The 27,685-nt window shown below is 43.6% G+C and overlaps 2 protein-coding genes and 1 long non-coding RNA gene across 10 annotated transcripts in view; 1 reads left to right on the forward strand and 2 right to left on the reverse strand.

Annotated features, from left to right (window-relative positions):
• Positions 1 to 12,321, reverse strand: part of LOC310711426 (uncharacterized protein) — a 137,792-nt gene extending 125,471 nt beyond the window's left edge. The window contains exon 1 of the mRNA XM_083513351.1: positions 12,286 to 12,321. Coding sequence (XP_083369477.1) covers positions 12,286 to 12,318 — 33 coding nt within the window. The 5' untranslated portion in view covers positions 12,319 to 12,321. The remainder of the gene's footprint in view (positions 1 to 12,285) is intronic.
• LOC310711481 overlaps positions 1 to 13,158 on the forward strand; it is a 32,380-nt gene extending 19,222 nt beyond the window's left edge. The window contains exon 3 of the long non-coding RNA XR_014528486.1: positions 13,025 to 13,158. This is a non-coding gene — a long non-coding RNA (uncharacterized lncRNA). The remainder of the gene's footprint in view (positions 1 to 13,024) is intronic.
• MORN1 (MORN repeat containing 1) overlaps positions 1 to 27,685 on the reverse strand; it is a 119,630-nt gene that overhangs the window by 4,986 nt on the left and 86,959 nt on the right. The window contains exons 13-15 of one of the 8 annotated variants that reach the window (XM_083513092.1): positions 23,562 to 23,638; positions 12,944 to 13,138; positions 8,198 to 8,500 (exon numbers count right to left, since the gene is read on the reverse strand). In XM_083513092.1, the coding sequence (XP_083369218.1) occupies positions 12,993 to 13,138; positions 23,562 to 23,638 (223 nt within the window). In that variant the 3' untranslated portion in view covers positions 8,198 to 8,500; positions 12,944 to 12,992. Of the gene's footprint in view, positions 1 to 8,197; positions 10,045 to 12,323; positions 13,139 to 21,162; positions 21,256 to 23,561; positions 23,639 to 27,685 lie in introns of those variants that run through there. The other 7 variants (XM_083513095.1, XM_083513093.1, XM_083513094.1 and 4 more) reach the window with 7 other exon arrangements.

Consider the following 27,685-nt stretch of genomic DNA (forward strand, 5'->3'; position numbering starts at 1 on the left):
CTTCCAATGGTACCTCCAAGAAAATGATGCTGCTGGTACTAGAACTGTCCCAAAACAATTTTCCTCCTTGAAGCAAAGGACAAGATGGCTGCTTAATCTCCACACACACACACACACACACACACACCATGCAGAGAAGCCAACTGAACTGGCAGCTAAATCTTATTTCAATGATGGTGAAGTGACCGTGTCCACCAACATACCTGAGGGCAACTTAGGAGACGCATGGCAGGCCAAGTGGCACACACAGCTTCAATCCTTCAGCACCATCTGCCATCTAAGGCAGCTCCCTTACTCCTGGATTTAGCTGACAGACTATGTTACTAGAGTAACATCTATTTCTAATCAAAGGCCCTTTGCTTGTTTTTTGTTCAGAATTTCAGAACAGGTGGCTGGACTAGATGTGCCATTGGCTTGATCCAGCTGGCTCTTCATACATTCTTATGTTCTAATGCATGGGTAGGCAAACTAAGGCCCAGGGGCCAGATCCGGCCCGATTGCCTTCTAAATCCGGCCTGCGGATGGTCCAGGAATCAGCATGTTTTTACATGAGTAGAATGTGTCCTTTTATTTAAAATGCATCTGTATGTTATTTGTGGGTTTTTCTTTGTGGGAGCCATTTAAGCAATGTGGAGAACCCTTCAGAACTGGAACCCTTCAACTGCATCTGGAAATGGTGTGATCTGTCCCCCCACCTAATCCTCTTGCACATGCCTCCAGTGGTGGAGGGGAGACCAGGATGCTAGACTCTTGTCTCCTCTTCTTGAAAAAAGCAGAAAGGGAGCAATGCCGAATCTAAAGTTCCTTCGGCTGTTTTCTTGGCTGATGCTGAACTTCAGGAATTCCCCCACCATTAGAAATGTTCTGGGTTGGTTTTCTATTTTTTTTCTTTTGCTAAGGAAACAGTGCTGATCACTCTCAGCTCCAGATGTTTAGCTATGTGGTGCTGGAAGCAACTTGTGGGGATCGGGGAAGGGAGGGCTTTGGAGGTGGCTTCATCTGCCTCAGGCTGAACCTTGCAGCCTCTTGGAGCTGGAAGCCTGCCATCTTCTCAGAAACTCTCCCACAGCCACACACACCTCCCCTTCATCTCTAGTCCCACAGGGCTGCCAATGACAGATTCCCAATGTTAACCCATTCAAATCACTTGCGCTCAGTGTGTTCAATGTGCTGTTGCTGAATACTATAAGCCCAGCTATATAGAGGAAGCACATGGGAACAGCAGAGGTCTGGTCTGGAGCAGAAGTCAGTAAGCAGAACACAGTGGGTTGTGCCAGGTTTCCATGGTGACAAGGCTAAATAGTGAGGTCCTTAGAGCAGGTAAAATGTTCTCATGGACTGACTGAGGGGGAATTCTGACTCCAAGAAGTAAGGTCCTTTGAGAAGGGCCTTAGCTCAGCGGTAGAGCATCTCCTTTGGCTGCAGAGGGTCCCACACTCAATACCTGGCATCTCCAGGTTAGAGGGCTAAGAAAAGAATGCCAAGCACCTTAGAGAGCCACTGCCAGTCAGTATAGTCCATTTAGTCCATTTAGTCCAGTGTCTTGTTCTCATAGTGGCCAACCAGATGCCTATGGAAAGCCTGCAATTCTCCTCACTTGTGATTCCCAGCAATTGGTATTCAGAGGCATACTGCTGCCAACCCTGGAGACAGAACATAGACATCACTAGATGCTAGCCTGCTGGATGCTAGGCTTGATGCTTTACTGGGAAACTGCATTGATCAGCCTCTATAAAAGTCAACTTGGCGCTGCAACTGGAAATAATCTTGTTCTCCATGAATCTCTCCAACATCTAGTTAAAAAGAAGAACCTAAGAAGAGGCTGCTGGATCAGGTCAGTGCTCAGTCTATCTAGCCCAACATCCTTTTTTCATAGTGGCCATCTGGATGCCTGTATGAAACTCGCAAGAAGGACACAGGAGCAAGACCCTTCTCTCCAACCATGTTTTTCCAACAACTGGTATTCAGAAGCAATGCTGCCTCTGACAGTGGAGGCAGAGCATAACCATCATGGCTAGCAGCTATTGATAGCCTTATCCTTCATGAATTTGTCCAATTCTCTTATAAGAACATCGTTATAAGAGCATCATTACTAAAGCTTAGACCAGCAAATAGAGAATACTCTGCAGGATCAAGTAAGCACTGGCAAGACAACTGGTAGGATGACTTCATAGGTTTTCCTCCCCCAGTCCCCATATTTTCTGCAACTAACCCTTGACTTTTCTTTCCTTCTTGCATCGCAATAAAAGTCACACCTTTGAGCTCTCTGGTAAAAATGTTGTTTCTGTTCCATCAGGTCTCTCTCTCTCTCTTTTTTTTGTCCAGTGCATTCATGGGAAGGGAGCCCTCCAACCATGGGAATGGATGTCAGAACCCCCTACCCCACCCCCTTCATCCTCTCCAAATTAAATTGCGCACATCAGAAGGTTGACTTTGGCAAGCTTCATTGGTGACTGCAAAATTCCATTGTTAAAAACGAGGCAAGTGCACACGAAGCCAGAATGAAAGCAGCAGTCTTTTCCCGCCTTGAAAAGCTTAGCACAGACAAAAGCTGGAGGGTATACAAGGAAAGGAATGGCTTGTGAAATCAAATTTATGGCTCCTAGGAAACCACAGCTATGGGTTTTTTCCTCTCTCATATTTTTCAAAGTATTTGTTCCAAAGTGGAAATAGGTTCCAAAGCTTTTCTCAAGCCGTCATCTTCTGCAGGTGTTCTCCAGTGTGTGTGTGTGCGCGCACACGCTAAAAATTAATAATGATGCTAATAATAATAATAATGAAAAAACCCCACCTCTCTGTATTAGCCATTCTTGGTGATTTGAGCCAGAACAGTTATCAACAAGTAAGAAGAAAGGAAATGCTTGTTGCCAGCATTTCCAAGAACACACTGGGAGAGGAAAACTATGACCCAATGGTGCAGTTGATGCTATTAGTTCAGAGCCAGAATAAAAGAAGGTCAGAAAAACTGCTGCTTTGCTCAGAGGCATGTTTTTCTCCTAACCTATTTCCATATTATTGCATAAACCCCACATTTCCTCCAGTGAAATCAAGAGGGCATACCTAGCTCTCCCACTCTCCATAATATCCCAACAACCACGTGACAGCCCATCCTCAAAGCTGCAGAATTGCAGTTGTCCTATCAGCCGGTCCTTGGGTTTGCGGCTACTGTTGCTGAATGCCAGATCAGCTCTGAGTAAGACCTCTCTCATACATGATCTGATTATGGATGAGGAGGCTGAGTGAGACCTGGGTTGGTGAGTGGGGTGGAGTTGGTACTCAGGGCAGCATCAGGGCAGACTTGAGGGTCAGGTAGAGAGAGCTGCTTTGGTCTATAGAGCTTTCATTTCTCTCTCCAGGCTCTCTGTCCAGTTGGGGTTGGGGGGGGGAATCTAGTGTGTGTGATCCTGGCATTCCAGAGCTGATAGAGCTGGTCTTGGAGGCAGTGTTTAATGTCTACATGAAACTGCCAAGTGGGGTCATCCGGAGCTTTGGAGTGCATTTTCAGCAATATGCTAATGACACACAGTTCTACTTCTCTTTTACATCTGCAGATGCTGCAGTGGATGTTCTGGACTGTTGTCTTGCCTTGGTAATGGACTAGATGAGAGTCAACAAACTAAAGCTCAATTCAGATAAGACAGATACGGTTAGTGGGTGGTTCCCTCGACTGGATCGATGGGAGGTTGCCTGCTCTTGATGGGGTTGCACTCCCTCTGAAGTAGCGGGTACATAGCTTGGGGATTCATTAGTTCTGGATCCACTGCTGTCACTTGATGCTCAGGTGGCCTAAGTGGCACAGAGTGCCTTTCATCACCTTTGGCTGGTGGCCCAGCACCTCTGCCAAATCTGAACAGGGATAGCCTAACTTCTGTTGTCTATGCTCTGGTAACCTCTAGGTTTGATTGCTGCAACACGTTATATGTAGGGCTGCCTCTGACGATGGTTTGGAAACTTCAGCTGGTACAGAATTCAGCAACCGGGTTGCTCACTGGGGCAAGATGGTTTGAGCATATTTTCCAATCTCAAAGACGGTGCATTTTCTATATCCTCTTGCCTGTCCTGCAGTGTCATGCATGAAAGAAGCAGCAAGCAGTTTTCACAAACTTCTGAGAGAGAGAGGGAGGGGTGGGGGAGAGAATGATTTAGGCCAATGTTTCTCAGCAAATAGTTTCGTTAAATTTCCTACAGATGTTGCTGCAGCTCGGATGTGATTTACAGAGAGACAAGTCTGAAACAGTCTTAGAGTGACACTGGGAGGTTAACATTCCAAAATCTCTGCTTGGGTACTGGAATGGATGCCAGGATTGCGGGTAGTAGACTTTTCTTTTCTTTTAATTGATTGATGCAATGCCGTTGTAATCCAAAATTCTGACTCTGGGGATTAAATTCACACTTGGACTTCACAGCCCCTTGTCCATTGTGCTGAGGTCTCAATTAGCTGATGATGATCTCCAGAACGCAACCACATCAGATTTCATTCGCTGGGCTAAGGCCAGTGCTCTGTAGCAACATCAGGCTCCCCTAGCTCACTCCCAAGACCAGGATATAACTCCAGGAGTGAGGGATCTGAATGTTAATAGAGGCATGGGGTAGGGGTAAAGATGCAACCAAATGGGGGCAGGGAGTGGGATCTAAAGTGATTCACCAAGGATTTGGCAATCCAAGGGGTTCAAGTCAGATTGCCATTTGCTCCCATTCAGTGGTAAAACATGGGTTTTCTCGAGGAAAGCAAAGGGACAGGGACACGGACGGACACACACACACACACACACACACACCATTTGGACACAGAGATTTAAAGCACAAACCTGTGCCTGGAAAGCACAGTGCAACAGGAAGTCTGGATGAGCCCTTAAATGTAGTGGAAGATGCTGTCCCATTGCCAGTATTGGAGATTCAACTGCTAGTCTGGTTGGTTTATGTAGATGGAATGGGGTCCTGCCCTTTCTGTCAGGCAGCAAAACATTTGGCCCTGTTACTCTATGAATGTAATACAGCACAAACAACAAACGGGGAACTTGTTCGCCTATAGATATGTGGAATTAGAAGTCTTCCAGAGTAACAAGTAGATAAGTAGATGGTGTTCCTCTGTGAACAGCCACACACAGAAACAACCACTGAAATATCACCCAGCAAAGCATCATCCAACATCACTTGCTTTTGGTAAACATCCGTGTAACCTTTCCTTTCATGGCTTTGACTGGAGCACCTGTCTGACTAGAGTATCTCTCACTTACGGTCTTGGCCAACAAACAAGATGACTATTTATAGTGTTCATAATTTTTTTTAAAAACCAAGCCATGTACCTTACCATGGCAACCACAGTGTCCATGCGCTACCTAAGAGACAAAAAGCTTTGCCTTGTAAGAACAAAACACACACAACACAAGTGATGTCAACTCCAGCTTTTGGAACAATTTGTTTTCTAGTTTCCAAGCACCCTGCGTGCGCCCCCCCTCCACTTTTGCTCAATCATGGCACACTATTTATCTGTTCTCTCTGCAATAAACCTTTATTTCCCCCTTTTTAGTGTGTGTCTACAAGATCTTGAAAATACAGCAGGGAAGCAGGCGTACACTTGGGACACAAATCAACCCAGTCTGATGTACCATTTCTGACATCAATAGGGGTTTTGTTTTAAAAAACAACAACACAGAACTTTTGAAAAAAAGGGTGGGAGCAAAAACAGCTCTGTTGAATGTGTGTTGGTAGCATTTTACATCCACTTTAGTATAACCAAAAGGAAATTATGGGCATCACTACAAAACACGATGAAATGGGGGGGGGGGGGCAAAGGTCCCCCAAGGCAACATGTGTATGCCAGATTTTGTGCAGAGCAGTAGACCTGTGGAACACCTTCCCCCGACTTACTAAAGCCCAATTTGGAGGATCTTCTGGAACTTTCAGCTGGGTTTAAATGTTGCCTTTTGATGTTCAGTGCTTTGATAGTTTGTGTGTACTGGGTGTGGGGCCCAGCTTTAGGCTGGTGGGGTCAACTTTTTTTCCCCCAATAGAACCCCAAAACCCATCAGTGAAAGCCAGCTGCAAAATGGTGGCATGGGGGAAGGAACCAGCTTCTGACTGCACCTCACATGCCATACACTGAAATGTGTACAAATCACATTCAAGTTGCAGCAAACTGGGGATTCTAAAAGCCAAATTTAGACAGAAGAAAAGGCATTTCACTCTTGCTATTGATAAACAAGTGGGAATTAGAAACTTTTGCTAATTTCCAGCAGATTATACAGTGAATTGCTTTAACAATATAGGAAGCCATCATTTCCCTTCTGCCCTGCATTGATCACATGCAGCACTGTTTCCGTTTTGCTGCAGTTCACCTTCACCAGACAAAAAATACGCTGTTTGTTTCACTGACCACTGTACTAAAATATGTAACTTGCATAATTTATGTTATTAATCACATGAATTATGCAATTATATTGTCATTACGTTATTCCAGCCCATTCATTTAAGTGTGAACAAAACACTATGCTAGTGGGAACAAAATTCTTTTAGTTACACACTGTTTGCAGACTGAAAGCAGCAACAACAGCAGCAAATTCTGATTGTATTCACTGCATTAATTTCCATTCCAGACATGGGACAAATAAGAGAATCTGGGCAATTTCTGCTCCCATTTCCATTTTTGTTCAAATTCTTTGACATCCCTACCTGTAGATACCAATTTACCTTCTGCTCAGACCTGGCTTGCAGGATTGGCTGCCCCTGATGAGCATACCCACCCACTAGTTTCTCCAGTTCCATTGGCTAATTAAACAATTTGTGGCCTTTTAAACTGTGGTCAGGGTATTATTTTTGTTTGTTACTATGGTATGTATTTTTGTGTTTTTATATTGTAAGACATCCTGTGAATCTCAGATGAAGGGCAGTATAGATATTTTAAGAACAACAACAACAACGCTTGATAGGACCACATTAGTAGGGACCGTGTGTGTGCTGAAGTGAAGAATAGAAGGCTTGCATCAACTTGCCTCCACTGCTTTTGGAAAGTATGGAGGAAACTATGCCCTGCCCCTAACAAGGATGTGGGGTGCAGGGAAAATGTAATTGCATTTTTAATGAAGGCTGCAATGCTTCAAAATATCAGACAGATCCCAGCTGTGTTGTACCAGTTAAATGCTGTCAACAGATCCACGTTCTAACCCCAATGAGAAGAGAACTGCTGTTATCTCTCACAGCAGAGTCCTATTATTGCCATGGGTCTAACTATGCTGGAAAGGAGCGGTTCCCTGGGATCTGGGATGGATTAGTCTGGATAGCATCCAGGGTGATGCCAGACCTCATCATAGGCTGACAGAGCCCTCATTGTGTTGAGAATGCAGATTTAAGCCAAGATTTGCAATACTATTATTTTTTTGAGGGGAGAAATGGAGAGATAAAGGAGGGGATCTAATGAGAAATAAAAGTGAGAAGGATAATAATGTTAAGGAAGGCTGGGCATAGTAAGAGTAACATAAAGTAACTTGAAAACATTTTCATGAGTGTGTTTTCTTTCTTTGTGGTGTTTTTGATCTTCATTTTCTCTCTTTTATGCTACAAAAAATGATATTTTCCCATGCCTGGGTTAAACGTCCCCCAAAAAGTTTTAGGACAAGTCTGCATAGAATATTTGAACAAAACCTGTAGGCTAAAACCACTTAGTTTTCACCAGCCTTTGCCTAGAGCACTTTCTGTTCTATGTGGTGATTGCCTGAATTTGAGTCAGAATTGATTTTCACATTAAATCAAAAAGTGCTCTTCCAGCACACCCTGAAATCCTGGCTATTTCACTTGACCTGTTCATGTCTAAAGCAGGGTTGTGTATGTTCCACACAAATGCAAATTGCACTACTCTACCCCAATGCTATGATACCTTCCTGACTTGGATTCTGCACCTTATGCCACATTTTGGAGATTTGTTTGTGTGTGTTCACACATGCAAATGCATGCTCTGATGGAATTGTGAACTATACAGCCATCTGTAATCATAATCCTGAAAGCTTTTGGGGTTTTTTAAGCATTTGTTTGCTGGTCTTGAGTCCATCCTGCCTTGTGGCCTCTGAGTGTGGTCAAGCAAGGCCCAGAATGCATCTTTATCAGAGACAGCTGCTCAGCTGTGGGGGTGAGGGGTGGGGAGTCAGAAAGCTGATAGGAGCTGACAGAGGACAGGGGCAGTTATTCAGACCAAAGACTGGTGTAAACTATTGCTTACTTTATTTACTTTTAACATTTACTAATAATGTGTTTTTAACTTAATCGGTCTCCTCTTGAAGAACGTATTTTAACAGCCTTTGGCAAAAAAGCAACAGATCACTACTAAGTCCATCCTGTAGTAAACGCCAGTAACGTATGTCAGGTTTCCATCACACTTCTCAGATTTGGTCTTCTAAACAATCAGGAAAAAAGGAGCAAGGGGTCTGCAATGAAGAGCAGCTGTTTCTAGTCTCCAGAAAGTGTGCAGAGCATTCTGGGATATATGCGCTTGTGTGTGTGTGCATGCCTGTGAGAGAAAGCACCGTCATATTACAGACAGATAAAACCAGGAGTCCTAAACCTAGCTTCTGTCAACCTTCTAACCAGTGTCCTTCCCAAATTAATCTCCTCTTTGGATAATATATTGACTGCTTAGTCTTGCAGAACCTATTGCATACTTTTTGAAGGTTCTGTATGTACTGGAAAATGCTAAGAGATGGCATTGCACATCATTTGGTCTGTCAGTCTCTCTCTGTGTACTAAGATAAGAGAAACTAAGATACACACAGAGCGTCCGACCAACCACACAACCCTGCAATGCTATCTCTTAGTATTTTCCAGTACAATGTCAGATGTATTCTTTAAGGTTAGATTAAATTGCAAAAAACTGCAAAAGCAGATATTTAAAAGCAGAAGGTTGGCCATGCATCCCTAGTACATATGCCTGTTTCACTGATTAATCATCATCATAATCATCAGCATTTATTTATTAGATTTATACTCCAGATTCTGAATGCACCTAATGTTAATTAGCATCACATTAGTTTGTGTGTATTCATTGGAAACCCGGACTAGACATACTGATGGAGATGTGTGAATAAGCCTCTGAAAACATCAGCCCCAGGGAGGGGAGATCCAGACTTAAGAATGCAGCACAGGGAAAACTCTTGATGACAATCACCCTCCCTGAGGCTGCTATTTTCCCCATTAGGAAAAACCTGTGTGCTAAACGTTGACCCTTCCTACTCTCCTTCTCATCTTTCTCATGTGTGATCTATATTTGTATTTTGGATAGTCATTTGTCTTTTTTGCTATGCGTTTGGACACATCTTAAAATACTGTAACCAAATTTTGCATGATGGTTCCTGAGATTAAGGAGCAGGTCCTCCTCTATGTTTGGGTACAACTGGATGCCATTTGGAATTATAGTGGCAGGCTGAACCTTTCAAAACTGCACTGATTTTAACCATCAATTTAAAAACTGCACTACTTTTGTTTTGGTTTTTTTGTTTTGTTTTGTTTTGTTTTGTTTCTTAGAATTCCTGAGCAAAGTTGGCTAGGAGAATGCTCGTATACTATATGAAGTCTTTTGAACTAGGATGTCAAAGGTTGTCCTGAAAAATGCCAAAATGAGGGTGCACAACAGACCGCTTCACACACTATGAAGGCAAAGCTTGGCACACTGAATAGGGAGTTAGACAATCACATGTCCCTGATGAGCAGCATCTTATATAGCATATTGAACACATTTTTGAAGGGACAATTCTTATGTAGGCAAAATGGCACCACAAATGGAGGATATCAGCTGGTTTAGGGCAACCCCCATGTTTGCAGAAAAAATATTTTAAAAAGAAGTTTAAAAGGGGGCCAACCCACACAAAACAGTTCAGTGAGGACTGAATACGATCCGTGGTATGGAAAGCTGACTGCTTGTTGGAGGGGAGGGGGGAAACAGAGCACTGTGGAATGCAGAAGGGGAAATGGAATACACTTGATAGATGATACAGATGGTTGGAAACCTGGACAGGACCACTCCACACTGCAACATTGTGTGGCAAGTCCCACATGAACCTATATAGAAAATTTATGTGTTAAAAATCCCATGTTTGTCTCATTTAAGTACACTATAATTTTTACTGTACTTAAAGCAATATGTAATTTGTGCCGTGGACATTTGTGTATGTGGAAGAAAAATCCAGAGTTTTCTGTTTTGTGAGATGACCATGGCCCCAGTTACAATGAACAAATAAATGACCAGAATATCACAGATTATATGACCTTGCCTTGTCATAAGCAATAAGTTTTGGCAGCTGCCTCTTCTCTGGACCTTTTGCCCGCCCCCAAATTCTTTTGCAGCACCACGTTGTCACCCAGCCTCTATCTTGCAGTTGTGTATTTGCTTTTTAACTATACTTTCTTCTCTGTAGGCGTAACTGGTGTTTATAAGGCATTGGAGCCAGGGACAGTATGCCTCTGAATTCCACCTGGTGGGAATGACGAGTGGGGAGAGTTGTTGTTGCACTCAGGTCCTACTTGCGGGCTTCCGATTGGGGCATCTGGCAGGCCACTGTGAGAATAGGATGCTGGACTAGATGGGCCTTTGACCTGATCCAACACAGCTCTTCTTATGCTAAATATTAGCTGCCAGGAAGATTTGAGTAAATCTGTATTGATATCCATCAAGTTAATATATATCACCATTCATCTCTCTTAACTGCACTCCCTTCCTCACAAAACACTGGCAGCAGGGGGACAATGATAATGACAAACACAGATGTTATTGCTCACAACTTGTGGGTTGCCACAAGCACTTCGGGGTGGTGGAATAAACTCTTCCCTTGCCAAGTGTGGTTTGCTGCTTTACCAGTTATTCTTTTGTGTATGCTTATTGGTGTGGATTCATCGGGCTTCGTTTCTGCATTCTTTAATCCTACAGAAGCCCTGTAAAACTGGCATGTCTTTCATTGCTAAAAATCAAAATCTCTCAAACACAAAAGGAAATATGTATTTAGAGGCTGTGGATTAGTAAAAGACTGTCTTCTTGGGGGGAGGGGGGAGACAGTGGTACCTTCAAACATGATACAACACAAGAAGGGCCCAGACCAAAAGGCACCATTAATTCAGCATTCCTTTTGTCACAGTGGCCAACCAAATGCATATGGGAAGCCCACAAGCAGGACCTGAGCATATCAGCAACTCCCCTATTTGTGATTGCCATCAACTGGCATTCAGAGACTTACTCCACTGGAGACAGAACTTAGCCAACATGGCTAGTAGCCATTGGAAGCCTTATCCTCCATGAATTTGTCTAATCCTTTGCAGGAGTCATCCGAGGTGGTAGCCATCGTTACATTTTGTAGAAGCAAATTCCATAGTTTAACTATGCCCTGTGTGAAGTCTCCCCTGAAACTTCCAACATTCAGATTCATTGAATGGCCCCAAGTTTTAGTATTAATAAAGGAGGCGGAAAGTCTCCCTACTCATTTCCTCCCCCACACACCATGCATAATCTTACACATCTCTATCACATCCTCCCTTACCATTTTTCTAAAAAGCCCCCAGTGTTGTAACATTTCTTCATGAGCGACCTGCTCCAACCCCCTTGATCTTTTCAGTTTCCCTTTTCTGAACCTTTTCCAGCTGTAAGATATCCCTTTTTGAAGCGAAACAAGTAGAACCAGGGCTTTTCCCCCCAGTCGGAACTCAACGGAACTCAGTTCCAGCACCTCTCAGGTAGGTGCCACTCTAAGATAACGAGGGAGGTGCTCATGGTGAGTTTCAGCACCTCTTTTTTTCTAGAAAAATAGTACTGAGTAGAACTGTACACAGTATTCCAAGTCATGTAGATCTGGAATACTATGTACAGTCCTGGGCGCCTCACCTCAAAAAGGATACCCTGTCACTTTTTCACTGGAGATGCTTGGAAATTGAATCAGGGATATTTTTTGCATTTAAGGCAAACACTCTTACCCCTAAGCCATGCCTCCTTTCATCATATGAGGCTGTCTTATTATGAGTCAGCCCATGGCCCCAGGATAGCCCATTCCATCTGATGGCAACGCTCCAGGGTCCCTGGCAAGGGTCTTTCTCAACCCTACAATGCAAGAACCTTTTAAACATGGGTTAACACACACACTGAAGTGATGCAGTCCCAAAGGACTTCACTGTTGCATGCAGCTCAACTCTCACTTGGCTATCTTTGCCATGACGCACTATTGAGTCTTGAACTGCTCATCCAACACGGCAGAGCACGTTGCGTCTCCAACACCGGCTGCTGCCAGACACAAATATGTTCCAAACAGATCTACTCACCATTCCTCCTCCACCATAATTGCTCAGATACATTTCTGGCCTGTTCTGCTGGGGCTTTATTTTTTGAATAATTAAACCAGTTTCAGATCCTCTTTCGATGATGACAGGAGACACTTTTCAAGATTGTTGGCAGTTTTCTGCTTGCCATCTTGTAGTGGGCGATTATTATTATTTTTTTAAAAGAAAAATGTACTGGGTGATCAAGAGTTCTTTTTTAAAGAGCAAAGCTATCTCGCTGCAAACATGCGATTAGGGCGCAAGTGCAGCAGTCATAAATGTAATCTGCGATGTATGTTTTTGGCTGTTGGTTGACCATCTGCTTTGCTGGGCTTTATGGTCCATGGTTATCTGACCAAACTGTTGCACACATGCATCAAGTTTTTTTGTTTTTGTTTTTCAAATGCACAGCTTACATAATGGTAAAAAGTAGCAATTGGCTTGCAAGAATCAGAATCACTGGCCTATAGTAACACAGTATGAATTAACTACAGTTCATCTGAAGGAATATCCAAGAGAACCAGAAGTTTTCTGTTTCTTTGCTTCGAATTTCTCATTTTATAGCCAGTTTTATGGGGATCAAATTTCAACTACTGGTGTTGAGGGTGGGGATATTATATTAATAATCAATTGTCACAGCTCTTAAGGGGAAATAGTTCACCTGTGTCCAGCTGGGCATAGTTGTGGTCACATCTTTAAATTTCTTTTCTTCAATTGAAATCTTTTTTTGTTTCCTTTTCAGAACCTGCACTTTTGCCTCTCTTTGGCAAAACCCTCAAGAGCTTGAACGCAGGTGGGAGATGCTGGCCTAGGAATGGAGGTGAAGTCACTTCATGGACCATAATTACATACTCTCCTGAAATATATAAAGAAAAGCTGGGAATTAATGTGCAGGGATGGATTAACTGTTACACTATGTTTGCTGTAGAGTAGGACCCTGGAGTGCAATTACCTGGAAAACTACATAGAGACGATCATGCTTTTAAACTATGAATGAATTAGTCATCTCACACATAAGCAGCAAGTGTCACCTGTCTTTCTGTGGCCAATGACTATTGTAACAAGTTTCTATATCTGAACTTGCAAGCTATCATGCACAAGCTACCATACGCTCTAACTAGTTATTAAAAAGCAATACATTTTAATTTAAGAAATGTTACGTTGAGGATAGGACACACAACGCTTCTGCTGCTTTGCAACAATCTGTTCATTTTCAAATGTACAGGCTGAGAAACAAGCACTCAGGAGGCAGAACTAGTCTCGAAGCAAAACCATAGCTCTCCTGACAACCTAACCAGTTTTCCAGCAGTGCCTGAAAACTGCTTTCATTCAGCTCCCCTTTGCACATGCTCTGAGAGACAAGTTTAGATCCACTAACACTCTGCAGCAAAATTTGATTCAAGGTCTAGTTGGAAGGAGTGCTGCCTTCTTGGTTTAAATACGAAGGCTTACGAACAAAGGACCTTCAGGAAAGAAATTTATTTGCCCCATTTATTGGCTGCAAAATGGCTGGAGAATTTCAAAGCGACAGGTATCATTACAATATAAAAGTGAATAAGGAATAAAAAGTGGTGGTGGGGGGAATGTTTTGTTGCCCTAGAAACAGCTCAGTTCCTGTTACCGCTCCTTTGTGACCCATTAATCTTCTACATATTTTGGTGCCAGAATATGTAAGAAAGCTCCTACAAACCTGGAATTTCACAGCATGTGGAAAATCCTTTCAATTGGAAAGGGTTACCTCCCTGGCCGATAACTGACAGAGGCCACTGGTGTTGCCAGGTCTCCTGAGGGCTACGACTTGGGAGCCCTTCTTTATAAAAGAGATCTCTAGCCTCCACACTGCAGTCCTGTTGCCTGATTTCCAATGTGCTTTCCAAAATATGTTTAACGCAGGTGGAGTCTGCAACAAACTGCCATAGTGTACTCCCATCCTTTAGCAGAAGTTGTTGCTGTTCAGTGCTCCAACCTGCCAATCTGGCCCTTCCCCTGGATACTTTAAGCTTGAAGGACGGGGGTGGGGATCATTAGGCACACGGGCCAAATGCGACACTCCAGGCCTCTCTATTTGGCCCTCAGAACTCTCCACTAGTCACATCACTTCTCCACGGACCACACCCCTCACTGGCTGTGCATCACATCTTCAGTGGGTGTTTTCGCCTGGCTGCAATGTGTCCTTGAACTCTGATAATGCACCTTGTTTGTTCAGATGGAGGAGAGAGGTGTGTGTGTGTGTGTGTGTGTGTGTGTGTGTGTGTGGATAGTAGCTTACTGTAAGAGGAAAATTAAATTAGTTCCTCTACCCACTTACAACTCCACACTTCTATGATTCTATGACGCAGAGAAGTCTGGAGGGCAGCTTTTGGTTCTCAGGTCAGCTGTTCCTCATGCCTAGTCATGGACTGGCTGGATGCAGAGGAATGGTGGGAGGCACCAGCTGGGCAACTCCCAAGGGAAGTCAGGTCAGAGGCAGTGGATTGGTGTTGGGATGACTGAGTGGTCAGAGGGAGAAGAGGTGGGAGATTGGGAGGAGGAGGAGGTGTCGGAAGCTGAAGAGGTAACAAGGCTTAGTGAGCAGCAGGAGGCTGTTGCAGACAGCTGCCTAGAAGCGGAGGTAGAAGAAGAGGGGGGCAGGCAAGAGGCAGATATCAGACAGGGTGCTGAAGAAGCCAGGGTGTCCTCCCCTCCTGCTGCAACCAGCTTCTCCCACCTATGCCCTGGTCTCCCAGAACCCCAAGTGGTATGAAGAGGGAAGGGCAAAGACAAACAAGACGAAGATGTCTCAGGCTGCTTGAGAAGGACCCTGGGCAGGAGGAGACTTAGAGAGCTGTGGGAAGGCAAGGTCCTTCAGTCCTCACAACTGCCTCATTGGGGCAAGACCTACTGGGAGGAGTTACTGTGTTTGCTAAGCCTGAGCTGTTTTGTTCCTTTGAATAAATAGTTAACTTCACTGACACCTTGTTGTGAGTTTTTGCTGCCCTGCTCCCGACTTGACATCCCGCTCTGCACTACTGGGTTGTAGCCTGATCCAATATGGACCACAACAGCAGAACCAACACCATATAAATATATGGGTTTTAAAAAAATTAAGAACTGTGTTGCCGAATGCATGTTTGGGTTAAAGGTAGGTCCCTAGTCTGAAAAGGTTTAAGACTACTGCACTAAGCTACGCCAGCTCTTAGAACAGCTTTTTTTAAATGTTAAGAGATTACATAATGTTAATATACCACCCTGTTAATGCTATGTTATTCACATGACAGCATTGTTCATTTGGTCTCCAGCAGCCTATATAGGCCATTCTGCTGAAGTCACACTAGGATGAAAACTGCCAGGTGCTTTGTCAAATAAAGCTTACAGGTCTTAGAAAGTGCTGCCAGCAGCTGGGGGGGGGGGGGAGGAGGAACGATAACCCTGGCGATATCAATGGCTGTTCTGCTGAGGGCTGTCAAAGCATTTTACAAATGGCTTAAAGTACGGGGCGAAGCAGAGCTCAAATAGGGCTTCCTCTGGTGTGAAATGCAACATTACAGAAGGTTCTCCAGCCTGGCAGTAAAGAATACTGCATGCAATCCGTATTACATGGGGATTAAAAGGAAGGAATATGTTATTCCAAGAGCTGGACGGGGGCCAGGACACCTGGGCTAGGAGCCCCCTAACTCGGAGGGAAAATATGCAATGAGATTTTGTCTTATTTTAGATGAGAGTTAACACCTCTGCAACTGTAGCAACAGTCAGAAATGCAGGAACGGGGCAAGGGACTGTGCTGTCCAAGACAGGACGGTGGCTCTGTTGCTGTCCCTCATTCGCTTTGTGATGGTGGTAGCACTGCTGTCCTCCTCCTTCCCCTCCCTCTGCTGCCCCTCATTCCTCCTCTGCCTCCCCACCCCCCCATTGTACTTAAAAACAACAACAACCTTTTGCTCTATGCCCTGGTAACCTCCTGGCTAGATTACTGCAATACATTACATGTGGGGCTGCTTCTGAAGATGGCTCAGAAACTACAGCTGTTGCAAAATTCAGCTGCCAGATTGCTCTCCATGGTTTGAGCATATAGCATCAACCCTGGCCCAACTGCACTGGCTGCCAATCAGTTTCTGGACCCAATTCAAAGTGCTAGTTTTGTACTATAAAGCCTCGAATAGTTCAATACCTCAAGAATTGCTTCTCCCCATATGTACTGGCCCAAACCCTGCAATCATCATCTGAAGCCTTTCTTCGTGAGCCTCCTCCGCAAGAGGTCTGGAGAGCAGCAACACAAGAACGGGCCTTTTCTGTGGTGGCTCCCTGTTTGTGAAATGCTCGCCCCATAGAGGATTACCTGGTGCCATCATTATACATCTTAAGATACCAAGCAAAAATAATCATCTATAGCCAGGCCTTCGACTAATTAAAGCATCTATGGCCTTTCGAACTGTGTGTGTGTGTGTGTGTGTGTGTGTGTGTGTGTGTTAATTTTGTTTGTTTGCTGCTATGCTATGTATTTTTGTGTTTTTATATTGTAAACCACCCTGTGATCCTTGGATGAAGAGTGGTATAGAAATTTAATAAATAAATGAATATTAATAAATATGTGCATATTATATTATGTTTTATACTGTCTGTTATAGAGGCATTTTGGACTGTTACATAGTTTGCATCTCCATACTGAGGGGGTGGAGTAAAATTAGCACTGCCCCATCTAAAGAGGGTTTATTACAGAGTGAATGCTTTGGACTGCATCCAATGTTAGTCATGCAATTCATGGACATGACTCTTGGATCCACCAGGGGCCTTCCTGTGTTCAGTATTGTGGGCTCAATTTTATGGAACTCCCTTCCCGTTAAAGTCAGACATGCCCCTCCCTGTTCAACTTCCAGTGCCTACTGAAGCATTTTAATAGAAGTCTTATTGTTATAGTTTTGTTAACCTTTACCTTAACTTTACCTTTTCTGTATTGTATTTTTCTGCACACCACTTAAGAGACTATTGTAGTTAAGCAGTATATAAATTGTTTAAGCAATTAAACCAACTCATTTCAATGGGCCTACTCTAAGTAGGACTTAAATGGATGCAGTGCTTTATGGCTGCAGTCTGCTGCCTATTGAAGTCAATGCACTACCATTGAGTTTTACTGAAACTGGGTCACATTGATGAGAATCTATCTGCAGAAACACAGTCAGGTGTATGGGAGGTTTTTGCCACTTTTTCTCCCTCTGTTTAATTCCTAACTGCAATGTAATTATTACTTCAGTAAACATTTCCGATTGTCTAATTACTATAAATGTTCAAGCTTTTAGAAGTGAAGCTAACAGGCCTAACAATAACATCATGAAAAAGAATAGCGCAACCCTGAATTCCATGTAAACATTAGAGTGTCAAAGCCTTCAGGTCCCTCCATTTCTTGGGTAATAAGACTAGAAGGGACAGATGAATCTGTCAATTTCAATTTGTCTAAGTTTGTCATTTTTCCAGTTTTACGTTCAGCTCTTCACATTTCTGCATCAATTTGAGAATTACTATTTTTAAGTCATCCTGAAAATTCACCAGCATTCTAGTGCAAATTTCTCTTATATACAGCTTTGTTTGCCATTTCATCTTGATATGCAATTTTTACATAAAGGTTTCCCTAATACTATGTATTTTTGCTAAAGTAGGTACTTTTATTGTCTGCTTTCTCATACTATATACATATTTGTGCACATTATGCGGTTTGAGAACTGTGTCACAAAATTCAGAGAAGCACAAATTTCCAATCATACCTGTGTTTTCGGTTCAAATATTTTTATGCATTTATTTATGTATTTATTTATTTATAATAAAGAAACAAAAATAAAAATATGTACCCCACTCCTGAGACCATTCCATTATAACTATCCAACCTCCCAAAATTTTAACACCTCTTGTGATGGTTTGACCCCTTTCTGTTAACAGTACAAATTCGACAAATACCTTCCATATCTCTTCAAAATAATTTCTCCTGTATATTCCCTGATTTACCTTAATAGCACATGTTAATTTATCATTAATAGCTATATCCCACACCTCTTTATACAATTCTTCCATTTTATATTCACCTTGCCCCTTCCACTCCTTAGCTACAATAGCTAGTGCAGCTGTCAATAATTTTGTGAGCAAGTCCTTCATAGCCTGCAAACTTTCCACCCCATCATAAACAATGCTACCTCTGGACTTTAAGTCAACTTTAACCCTGTGATTTCTGTTATCTCCTTAAACACCCTTTGTCAAAAAGTTTGCACGTATTCTCCCATATTTCCCCCTAGCTTTGAATATTTATCTGCCCTATTGTCTCCTTCCTCCCCACCTATTTTAATTGATCTTGTTGATCTTCCATTTCTACTAATATTTTATAAATTTCACTGGTTTCCCCTTTTATAACTGTATTTTCTTCTTTATCTCCCCTTCTTATTATCATTTTTTCAAATTTTGTATATTCTTTGCATTTATTTTCCCATAACCACTTATTTGTCCATTGCATCAGTTGTAGACTGTTAAACCAAGTTATTTTACCTCCTGTTAGAGCTTCTCTTATTTGTTATTTGCTTCTCATTTTCTCCACTCATTCCTTTATTTTAAGTATTTTCTTCTTTCGCTTCTTTTTTCAATTTCCTTTTTAAAATTTACTGGGAAATCTTCTAGCATCACCAACAGAGCTGGTGGGGAATTTACTGGTATATTTTTCCTTTATCTTTTGCCCATATCTCAATGATGTTCCTTAATAAGGGATTTTGTTCACGTATATTTTTTTTTGGGGGGGGGGGGAAATGCAGATTAGATAGGTTTGCATTAAAAATCTGAACTGAATTTCTCTCCCATCCCTAGAGAGAGAAATTGTATGTTGCTGCCACAAGGTCAATCATCAACAACGTTGTTTTTCCATCAGAGATTTTTTCTTTCTTTTGCCATGGTATGAATTGGAAAAAACAGAGAAGTGAGCTCAGGAATGCACCCCCCTTCCAATTCCTGTGTTAAAGGAGCTATGAGATCATTCCTGATTGTATTAAGAGATTGCTTCCACATATCCATTTGAACAATCCATTATTTCCCCCTTAATTACTTACATGCACAGATCTACTCTGATATTTTCTTTCGTTGGCCACCTTCCTGATACCCATAAATAGTCTCAAAAAATGCCTACTTGGAACTAACAATATGTAACCTGAGGGGGCCTCAGAGGTTTCTCAGGTCTTATCCCTCCAGAATTCCTTGCTGTGAGCAAGAGGTATCCAACATTAAGCCTCTATAATATAACAAACCGGTTTCGAAGTGGTTTAATTGTCAGTGCTTCTGCTAAGGAACAGTACTTATAGAAAGGTATTAAGAAGTATGTGTGGGTAGCTTTAAATTTGCAGACATGTCCTCAATGGTTCCCCTGCCCCCTCAATCTTTTGTTGGCCTTGTGGGGGAAGGAAATCCATTTGCTCATGCTGTTCAATCCCCAGCGAGCACACAGTACCTTAAGGGAACCACCTAAGATTCTGCCAAATAGAAGATGTCGATCACAAAGAGTATAACATTTGAGAAGCAAATTTGGGCATTCAGCTTATATGGAAGACATTCCTCAGAGCTGAGAGAGAGAGAGAGAGAGAGAGAGAGAGAGAGAGAGAACCAGGCCAGATGGTTTCATTCCCTACAGTCTAAACTTGTGTGGAGCTGAAAGGCAATAGGTGTAGCCCATATGAGTCAGTGTGGTGTAATGGTTAGAGTATCAGACTAATATCTGGGAGACCGAGGTTCACATCCTCACTCGACTGTGAGGCTTACTGGGTGACCTTAAGCCAGTCACTGCTTCTCAGCCTCTCATAGGGTTGTTGTAGGGATTAAATGTGGAAAGGGGAACCATGTTTCCCACCTCCTAGCTCCTTGTGGGGGGGCGAGTGGGATACAAATGCAGTAAATAAAGAATAAATACATTTCCTTGCCAGTGCTGCATATTCATTAAGCCCTTGGATTGGTCTCAACCACCACAAAAACCTTATCTCGAAGATGCGGTAGTAGAAGGAGCCATATATAAGCCCCTCTGAAACATTTGTGGGCAACAGTCAGGCAAAAGTGAAAAAAACTCATGGTCATTCCATAAAAGAGCTTAAGAAATCGTGAACTGGCATCTGGGCAGATAGCCCCTTCATTCATTATTCTAAGATGTTGCACATACTATTTGCTAAGAGAAAGGGGGGGGGATCTACATTTTGTGCCAAGAAACAAAAGAGGTGAATTCTGTGACCTGAAAAATTATGCGACGTGGCGTGTGTATGTTTGCATACAATTTGCATAGTTTATTTAGCTTCTGCTAACCACAGGGTTTGCAGGCTTGCTCACAAGGAATTGTATGTGAATTGAACCTATGCCTCTTGACTGATGGAGAACCAGCTCATCTCTCTTTTCGGCTTCTGATATTTCACCAGACATAGCCTACCTATCATTGCAGGTGTAAAAGGCTAAAAGGTTATTGTTGTTGTTGATTATGATACTCCCCTCCTCTTTCTTTTTCAGTGACAACTGAGGTTTTTGGGCGGGGCGGTGGGGGTTCTGATTCTGATAGAGTTCCATTGCACAAGCATGGAATAAATGACTCCAGGCAGGGTCACTATTAACTCTGCTGAGAAGCCATTGACATGAGGCTCCTCCCTCCATTACCTGCCACCCAGAAGCAATCATTACATCGATTTAGCAGAAGCAGCAAAGGAAAGCAGGGCTTTCCTTCAGCTGAGACACTAGCAATTTTCTGGCTCCTCCTTTCCTTGAATTGCTTCCCATTACAACTGCTATAAGACTGTTATAAGAATTTTGCTGTTACGAACCATTACCATTTCTCCTCCCTCCCCATTCTTTTTTCTTTCTGTGTCATGTCTTCCAGATTGTAAGCCTAAAGACAGGGGTTGTAGTACTGACCCTTGTAAGCTACTTTGGGAGCATTTGGGGGGGGGGTGAAGCTTGTGTGTGTGTTTCTCTCAATCCTTCAAATAAATATTCAGTGATCTAAATAAAAATAAAATGAATGAATGAAAACACAGGATAATCCCCTTGGCCCAAATAAGAATACAAGGAGAACTCTGCTGAATCAGATCAAGGGTCCCTCTACCCCAGCCTCCTCTTCTCGGTAACAGTCAGCCCTAATACTTCTGGGAATCCCATAAACATGGAATGAAAGTAGCCCCCCACTTGCCAAACCCTGCTTGACCCCCCCAGCAGCTTCAATTAAAAGCCAGACTGCCTCTGTATATGGAGGTTCCATTTAGCTGCCATGGAAAATAGTGGTTGATACCTCCACCTTCCATACATTTGCCTAACAACCTTTTTTTGACATTATAGTAACAGTTTGCTGGATCAGACTGAGGCTCCATCTACTCTGGCTTCCTGTTTGCAGCAATGGCTGGCCATGTGGCTTCTGGGAAGTCTCAAAGCAGGGCACGAAGGCAACAGGTGCTATTTAGTGGTTTACTGCCTCGGAACATGGGATGGTTCCATTAAGCTCTCATGATTAAAAGACATTTCTACCAATCTCCCATGCGTGGTCTTTTTCTCTTATATGGCCAAACCTGCTCCAGGAACAAGAGCCGGGACAGAAAGATAATAATAGGAAAAAAACCCTCCCCACCAGCTCACTTATCATGTGCGTATGTGTGAGCTGTTCCGCCCCACACTTTGAGAAGGTTGCAGTTAGGATTTTGTGTACACGAGCCTTCCTCTCTCTCGCTTCCCCTCCCATCTGTTCCAAAAACAGGCTGACATTTAAAAAACAGGGAGAAAAGAACGTCATGTTGCAGCTATCAATATGGAATCTGGGCTCAGCGTCTATATAGGAACCAGCACTCGCGAAAGCAGGACAATATGACTTTTTAAAAAGACTTGCCAAGATCAGTGCAAGGGACAAAAAACAAAGCACTGTATGTCGCATATAACATGCTAGAAGATCAAGGTTCCAAATGCATGAACAAGTTTGGGCAGAATCTGTGCAGGATTGACTCTGTTTTTCTGATGTGTTGTTCCCCCTCCCCTTGCAAGCAGAATATCATCAGCCAGCCCCAGTACCATTCTTGCCTTACTCAGCCACTTGTTACCACAGTAGTATTGCTGGCAGGGCGGCTAACATGATTTTTCTGGGCACCCTGGGGGAGAGAAAAGAATGGCTGAAGGCTATTCTAACATTCCCTTTTACTGCTCAGGAAGACTACCCTCATCCAAAATTGTTATACAAAAATCCTGCTGGTTGTTTCTGGCTAATGTTGCTTGCCTGGTTTTCTCTCTACAGCTACCACCAGAAATATTTGGTGGCCAAGTGCCCTTTACTTTACAGGCACAGTGCAAGGATACTCTTCTGCCTAGCCTGCTGCCCTTACTAAGCCTCTGCTGCTACCTGGCTTCTCATCTACCATCTTCAAAATGTGCTTAATTAGTTAAAAGTTAACAACATTAACTTTGGTAACCATTTTGCACTCAGAACATTACTTTAGATAATATGTGGAAATTCTACCTGTGGCACTGCACCCTATAGAATACCTAGGGCAATATCCCAAAAACAGGCATTTTCTGCTATTGCCCCTATATAGTGCAATGCCCTTCCTTATAAATGCTTTTAAATAAATACTGCAAGTCAGGGGCAGTAGGCAAAGGCACTCTCTTGTTTACAAGATATGTGGCTACAATCCTAAGTCCACTGATCTGGGAGTAAGCCTCATTGACTTCAATAGGACTTACTTCTCAGTAGACAGGATTAGGACTGCGCAGTAGAATAGGAAGCTCAAAGCCATTTCAGAGGTACCCAATGCTGTTTATGTTTGCTTATGAGAACCCGGTCTTGGCTTATAAACCTTGGATATGGAAGCCCTAGGAATTTCCAAATCAAAGTCCACCTTGCAGTTTCTTTGAACTCTTTCCCATACTGCTTGGCTTACTTATTGGTGTTGCAGGGACTGGGAAGTTAAAAGGCTCCCATAACCTTCCTTACAATTGGATCAAATAGGAAAAATAATGTTACAGCTAGCACCCACCAAACAAACAGCAATTCAGGAATGGAGGGAATCACGATTCTTAACAGAGGAGCCTAAATTGTCATGGAATGATGAATGAATCACCTTGCGAAGACACCGAAATAAAGATGCTTTGAAACAAAAACCCCTCAGGACCATTCAAGTGCAGAACTGATGAAAACAAGTTTTTCACCCTTGCATCATCCTGACCTCTGTGACTTTGCTCCTGAAATTAACAACTTTTTTTTGAGGGGGGAGCAGTGATTTGCACAAAATATGGAAGAGATGAGAGAGCTTGAGAATGAGAAATTATACCTGGTGGTGCTGCAGTGATTTTCTGATGATTATGGCTTGCTCTAGAACCCTTCCATCCTTCATCTTCCCCTTCAGACCTGCAGATGATGATGGAGAAAAAGTGAGGTGATAGTGTCTCAGCTGTGCTGCCAATAGCCAACTGCTTATCAACGATGCTGTATACTGTGGCACACAGGCTTGCCATATGTCCGGAAAATTCCAGACATGCCAGGAAATCGGATGCCTAAAACGGTATCGGGGGGGGGGGTGTTGAAGTTTAAGAGATGTCAGGAATTTTCAGGACATATGGCAACCTGCTTTCTCCCCCCCCCCCCCCGTTTTTCTGCACCCAGGTGGCAGTGCAGTAGCGGAGTTAGCTGGGGGTGGGGAGGGCAGTCTGCACTGGGCACCACTTTTTGGGGGAATGGTGCAGCATATTACAGTGGTACCTCAGGTTACATACGCTTCAGGTTACAGACTCCGCTAACCCAGAAATAGTGCCTCGGGTTAAGAACTTTGCTTCAGGATGTGAACAGAAATTGTGCTTCAGCGGCAGCGGGAGGCCCCATTAACTAAAGTGGTACCTCAGGTTAAGAACAGTTTCAGGTTAAGAACGGACCTCCGGAACGAATTAAGTACTTAACCCGAGGTACCACTGTATTTACTTATTTTGCAATATATGCCGCCCATCATGCTTCCACCTCTAGGTATGCAGAGGCCTCTGCTTGTCTGCAGGGCCACGTCCCCAGGTCTGCTACATGTCCGCCGCATGTGTCTGGAGCGCAGGTCAGTGGGGAACAGATGGTGAACAGCGAACGCATGAAGCGCTTGTGCCTTCCTCACAATCCCACCTGTCCAGTCCCAGCATTTGAAGTAATGGCGCTAGCTAGGACTCGGCTGCCACACAGCTCGGCAGCTACCATTTGAGGCCTGTCCAGCAGCAGAACCTGTGGTGCAGGATCATGAGCAGTAGCAGGTGAGTAGCTGGTGGTGGCTACCGGGCATCCCACCCATGCAGTGGTAGAGCTTTATGCTCCAGCACTGGGGGGGGGGGGGCGGAGAGCAGGCAGTGGCGGAGCTGGCACACATCCTGGGGGCATGGCACGCCACCCGTAGGGACGTGGCACGTGTCCTGGGGGCATGGGGCACCGCCCACAGGGGCATGGCGCGCATCCTGGGGGCGTGGTGTGCTGCCCGTAGGGGCGTGGTGCCCAGTGTGGGCGGGGGGGGCAGCCGAGATGGCACCCCGCCGGGATTGAGCTGCCGGGGGCGGTGTGCTCCCCCCGCACGCCTCTTCCTCTGCCAGTGCACCCACGCATTCTTCCTCTCTGCTTGCACACAGGCCGGGGTCAGGGACGAGACAGCCTGGCAGTCAGCCTGATGATCAGCTGATTGTTGGGATTGCACAGCTCAGAGAGTGCTATGCAGAAGGGTTTGCAGGTGTTGTCAATCAGCTGATTGGCAGTGCCCTGCAAACCGTTTTATGAGTTTTAAGTAATTAATCTCATAATGTGAAGGAAGAGCGGAAGAGACAGAATGGTTCACCTGACTGATTAACTGGTGTACAGTGTGATATTATACATGCAAGAACATAAAAACAGCCTGCTGGATCAGGCCAAAGGGACCCCATCTAGTCCAGCATCCCATTCTCACATTTGCAGTCAGATGCCTTTATGGGAAGCCCACAAGCAGGACCTGAGTGCAACAGCACTCTCTCATCTTGTGGCTGCTAGCAACTGGTGTTCAGAAGCATACTGCTTCTGATGGCACAAGTAGAACATAGCTGTTATGGTTTGTAGTCAGTCTGATAACCGTATCCTCCATGAATTTGTGTACTCCTCTTTTAAAGCCACCCAGGTTTAACTATGTGCAGTGTAAAGAAGATATTTTGTCTGTCCCAAATCTTCCAAAATTCAACCTCATTGGATGTCCCAGATTTCTAGTGCTATGAGAAAGGGAGAAAAACTTTTCTCAATCCATTTTCTCCATGGGGCTTACTCCCAGGCTAGTGTTTACAGAATAGCAGACTTAGGCTGCAATCCTACAATCACTTACCAGGGAGTAAGTCCCATTCAACCCAATGGGGCTTACATCTGAATAAACTGTACTATAAGCATTGGTAGCCTACTTAGTAGGAATAATTTATTCTGCTTTTCCTTACATAAAGAGAGACACACTCCTGCTTGATTTTTAAAAAGGGGGTGAAGGTAAAGGGGCAAGAAATAGGCTTTGCTTATCTCCCAGAGGACAAGTAAAAGATTCAGAAATCACAGCTTGGAGGGGAAAGAAGATAAATAATTTAGCACTAAGAATAACTGAAGCCTGATAGTTTGCCAGCATTAGAAGAAATAAAAGAGTTTACAAGAATCTGACAATTTTTTATTTTTTTTATAGAGCCTCTGGAGGGCTGAACAAATAAATAGAGAACAAGAAAAGAGTTCAAAAGTAATGTGCATAAGTAGATTTTGAAGGGAAGGATTAAAATGTGAAAACAATAGCATGCATGAATTCCCTGAGCTAAAAATCAAGCTGCCCTGCATTCTTCAATATTATTTATATCTGTCTATCATACTGGTATCCTACCTTTTCTCCAAAGTACTCAGGGTGGACTAGATGGGATGTTCTGTTTAAAAAGCAAAGCAAAGCAAAGCAAAAAAAACAACAACCCCTCAAAGCAGCTACATGAGGTTTGGCTGATGGAGACATAGCGGCTGGCAGGGGTGGCCTGTCCCATCACTGCCTCCACCCCTGGCCAAAGCTTTGCTTACTGAACCCTGGTGGCAGCGACAGGGACAGGCAAGCAGGGCATCGTGGGGGCACCACCCCATAGAACTCCATCACCCTAATTTAGTCATGGACCTGCTTGTTAACTTCAGTGGGGTCCACTCTGAGAAGTATTAACTGGATGCGAACCTTGGTCTCTTTGCTCCCAATTCCAACACTATATATGTACATACACAAAAACTATATACCACCTTTCGGCCCTAAGGACCCACACCCCCGCCCAAAAAGTGGCTTACAACAATGACTATAGATTCACTATTAAAATCAGAGCATTAAAACAAGATTAAACAAATAAAACAAATCCAGAAACAGGATTAATAAAAGATTGGTAAGTACAGTGGTACCTTGGGTTACAGATGTTTCAGGTTACAGACTCCGCTAACACAGAAATAGTACCTCGGGTTAAGAACTTTGCTTCAAGATGAGAACAGAAATCGTGCTCCGGCAGCGTGGCAGCAGTGGGAGGCCCTATTAGCTAAATTGGTACCTCGGGTTAAGAACAGTTTCAGGTTAAGAATGGACCTCCAGAATGAATTAAGTTCTTAACCTGAGGTACCACTGTAAAATAAAAACTTGGTGGAATGAAAATGTCTTGACAACCCACCAAAAGACATCCAAGTCTGGCCCAGGCAGGTGGGGTTTCATGGGCTGTGAAGTTTTTCATAAATCTCCTGCCTCCTACTCCCCTCCAAGTTGTGGCTTAGTTCTACATTATTAGTAATTTGGGAGGCAAAGTTATTGCGGAGGGACTTCATTCATACAGTTGTGCAGGTGTTAGTGACTGTGAACACAACAGGATGGGATTTCATTATTGTCTCAATAAAGTCCTTGATGGTCCTACTCAATTTGCTCCAGCAAATGGTTGAACTGTCCATGATTTGGGAGGTTAAAAGAGAGCTAGAGACAGTAAGTTGCCTAAGGCCATGTGGTAAATTCATACAGAGAAGAGGTTTTAACCAGAGACTGGCCAGTCTTTAAACCTATGTTACACTAGCTCTGCACCAGATAGAACAGCTGGAAGTCCTGCTGATGTATAATTTTACAGAGATAGGAGAAGACTGATTCTACACTCATGGGAAAATACATACAGTTTGTGTTCTAGGCTACAACTTAAGCAACCATGATGTCTGGAGCTGATGGGCGCTGTAGTCCTCAACATCTGGAGGGCACCAGGATGGGGAAGGCTGATGTACATAGAACAAATTACACCAACACATCCAAAGGTGATAATACTACTCATGCCTCTCACACACCATAGTGAAAAAACTCTTTTTCTAACCAGCTGGAACCTCTCCAGGGAGGAATCTCTCCAGTGTCACGAACTGCCTGGAAAAGGCGTGCTGGTTTCCAATGAAAAAATA

This window comes from Podarcis liolepis (assembly GCF_965112155.1).
Source record: "Podarcis liolepis genome assembly, chromosome: 7".
Taxonomy (NCBI): Eukaryota; Metazoa; Chordata; class Lepidosauria; order Squamata; family Lacertidae; genus Podarcis; species Podarcis liolepis.